The sequence below is a fragment of the Sinocyclocheilus grahami genome, unplaced genomic scaffold, assembly GCF_001515645.1.
Source record: "Sinocyclocheilus grahami isolate Dianchi unplaced genomic scaffold, SAMN03320097.WGS_v1.1 scaffold5549.1, whole genome shotgun sequence".
Taxonomy (NCBI): Eukaryota; Metazoa; Chordata; class Actinopteri; order Cypriniformes; family Cyprinidae; genus Sinocyclocheilus; species Sinocyclocheilus grahami.
This window is the reverse complement of record NW_015510209.1, coordinates 7,898-9,473: the sequence shown is the minus strand read 5'-3', so window position 1 is coordinate 9,473 and position 1,576 is coordinate 7,898. Positions and strand designations below refer to the sequence as shown.

The 1,576-nt window shown below is 37.8% G+C and overlaps 1 protein-coding gene across 1 annotated transcript in view; it reads right to left on the bottom strand.

The window, feature by feature from the left end:
- hdac3 (histone deacetylase 3) overlaps positions 1-1,576 on the bottom strand; it is a 10,069-nt gene that overhangs the window by 3,033 nt on the left and 5,460 nt on the right. The window contains exons 5-8 of the mRNA XM_016263351.1: positions 1,252-1,308; positions 1,101-1,156; positions 498-631; positions 299-379 (exon numbers count right to left, since the gene is read on the bottom strand). Of these exons, the coding sequence (XP_016118837.1) occupies positions 299-379; positions 498-631; positions 1,101-1,156; positions 1,252-1,308 (328 nt within the window). The remainder of the gene's footprint in view (positions 1-298; positions 380-497; positions 632-1,100; positions 1,157-1,251; positions 1,309-1,576) is intronic.

Below are 1,576 nucleotides of genomic sequence, written 5' to 3'. Positions count from 1 at the left end.
ACTTCAACTTACAGGGCTAAAGCTACTTAACACCCCCTCAGATATTCTCTCAACATACCGGTGCACCCTGGGATGTTTTTATTTTACAGTAACAGCAGCTCCCATGTTTGCCATAAAGCTGCTTTTTCTTTACTATCTGCCCAATACAGTACCAGCAGGTAACTTAATGTGGTTAAACTGATATCTTTGTCTGTGTGTCACCCAGTAACACAGCATTGTATGGCTTTACAATTCCAGTTACATGATAACTAAGTGTAACAGCATGAAGACTCATATATTAGAGGATAAATCAGCTCACTCTGGTCATCTATGCCGTCTCGCAGCGGCACATTCAGACAGTAGTAGCGGCCGCTCTCAGCTCCCACCTCATACATGTCACCTTTACATCAACACAACACAAACACCTGTTACTACAGCAGAACAATACAAGCGTGCTTTCATTGGCATGTACTAGGAACAGCTAAAACTCTATAAATGACTGTATAAGAACAACATACCAGTTCCTGGGAAAAAGTAGTTCCCGTATTTGTGGAAGGATACGGTCATGACTCTGTCTGTGAGATAAAATGCTTCCTGAACGCCATCACCGTGATGAATATCAATGTCAATGTAGAGCACGCGTGGATGATACCTATCAGACAGAAATAAGTTGCAGCTGACGTGTCCTGCTAATTATATGTAGCTATGGAAGCAGCTTTTAGAAGGTCATATTTAAAGTGTGTCATCACCACACAAAAAAAATAGCAAAAATACGATCCCTGTTGTCGAACAAGTTTCATGCTAAACATGCCCCCAAACTCGTGCCATTGGTTGAGGAAATGTTATTAAGTCTACCCTATTCTCTATAAAACAAACCAGTAGCAGCTGCATTTGATACTCATAGTACTGCAGAAATGACACACTTCCCGTTTAATTGAGAGTATTTTTATTCATCCATTTGCAGCACACCCACTATACTACTTAATTCCAAATCAGCTAAAAAGTCATTTACAAGGGTAAGTTCCCACATATACATTCATAAATGTTATTTCCATGTCACTTTGAATGATGCATTTTCTAAAAAGAGTGATATAGTCACTTCCTGTCCATCTCTCACTTACTTCAAAAGTTCAAGAATACTGATGACGATATCATTCACGTAGCAAAATCCAGACGCCTGAAAACAGAAAAACAAGTAATATAGAAGCTTTATAGGCACCTGACGTGCTTCATCTTTGTATTAATCTGAATTTTTTTTTTAAAAAGGCTTACCTCAAACTTTTTTGCGTGATGTAAACCTCCAGCCCAGTTTATGGCAATGTCACATAACTGTGCAATGAACAAATGAATCATCAAAAACAATTCATGAATTAATTCAGAGTTCAAAACATTTCCTATGTTTCAAGCTTACAAATCTTATTTTTTAAAGTTAAAAATAGTCTTTCAGTGCCTACATTTCACATACCAAATGCATTATTTTCAGGAAGCAAAAATTAATTGTCAGGTTCAAAATCGTGTGCTTTATGATTTTGTGCAAAGCATCTGCAACATCTCCAGCATCTGACCTTGTGATTTAACTGAGTCGCTCCTTGCAAAG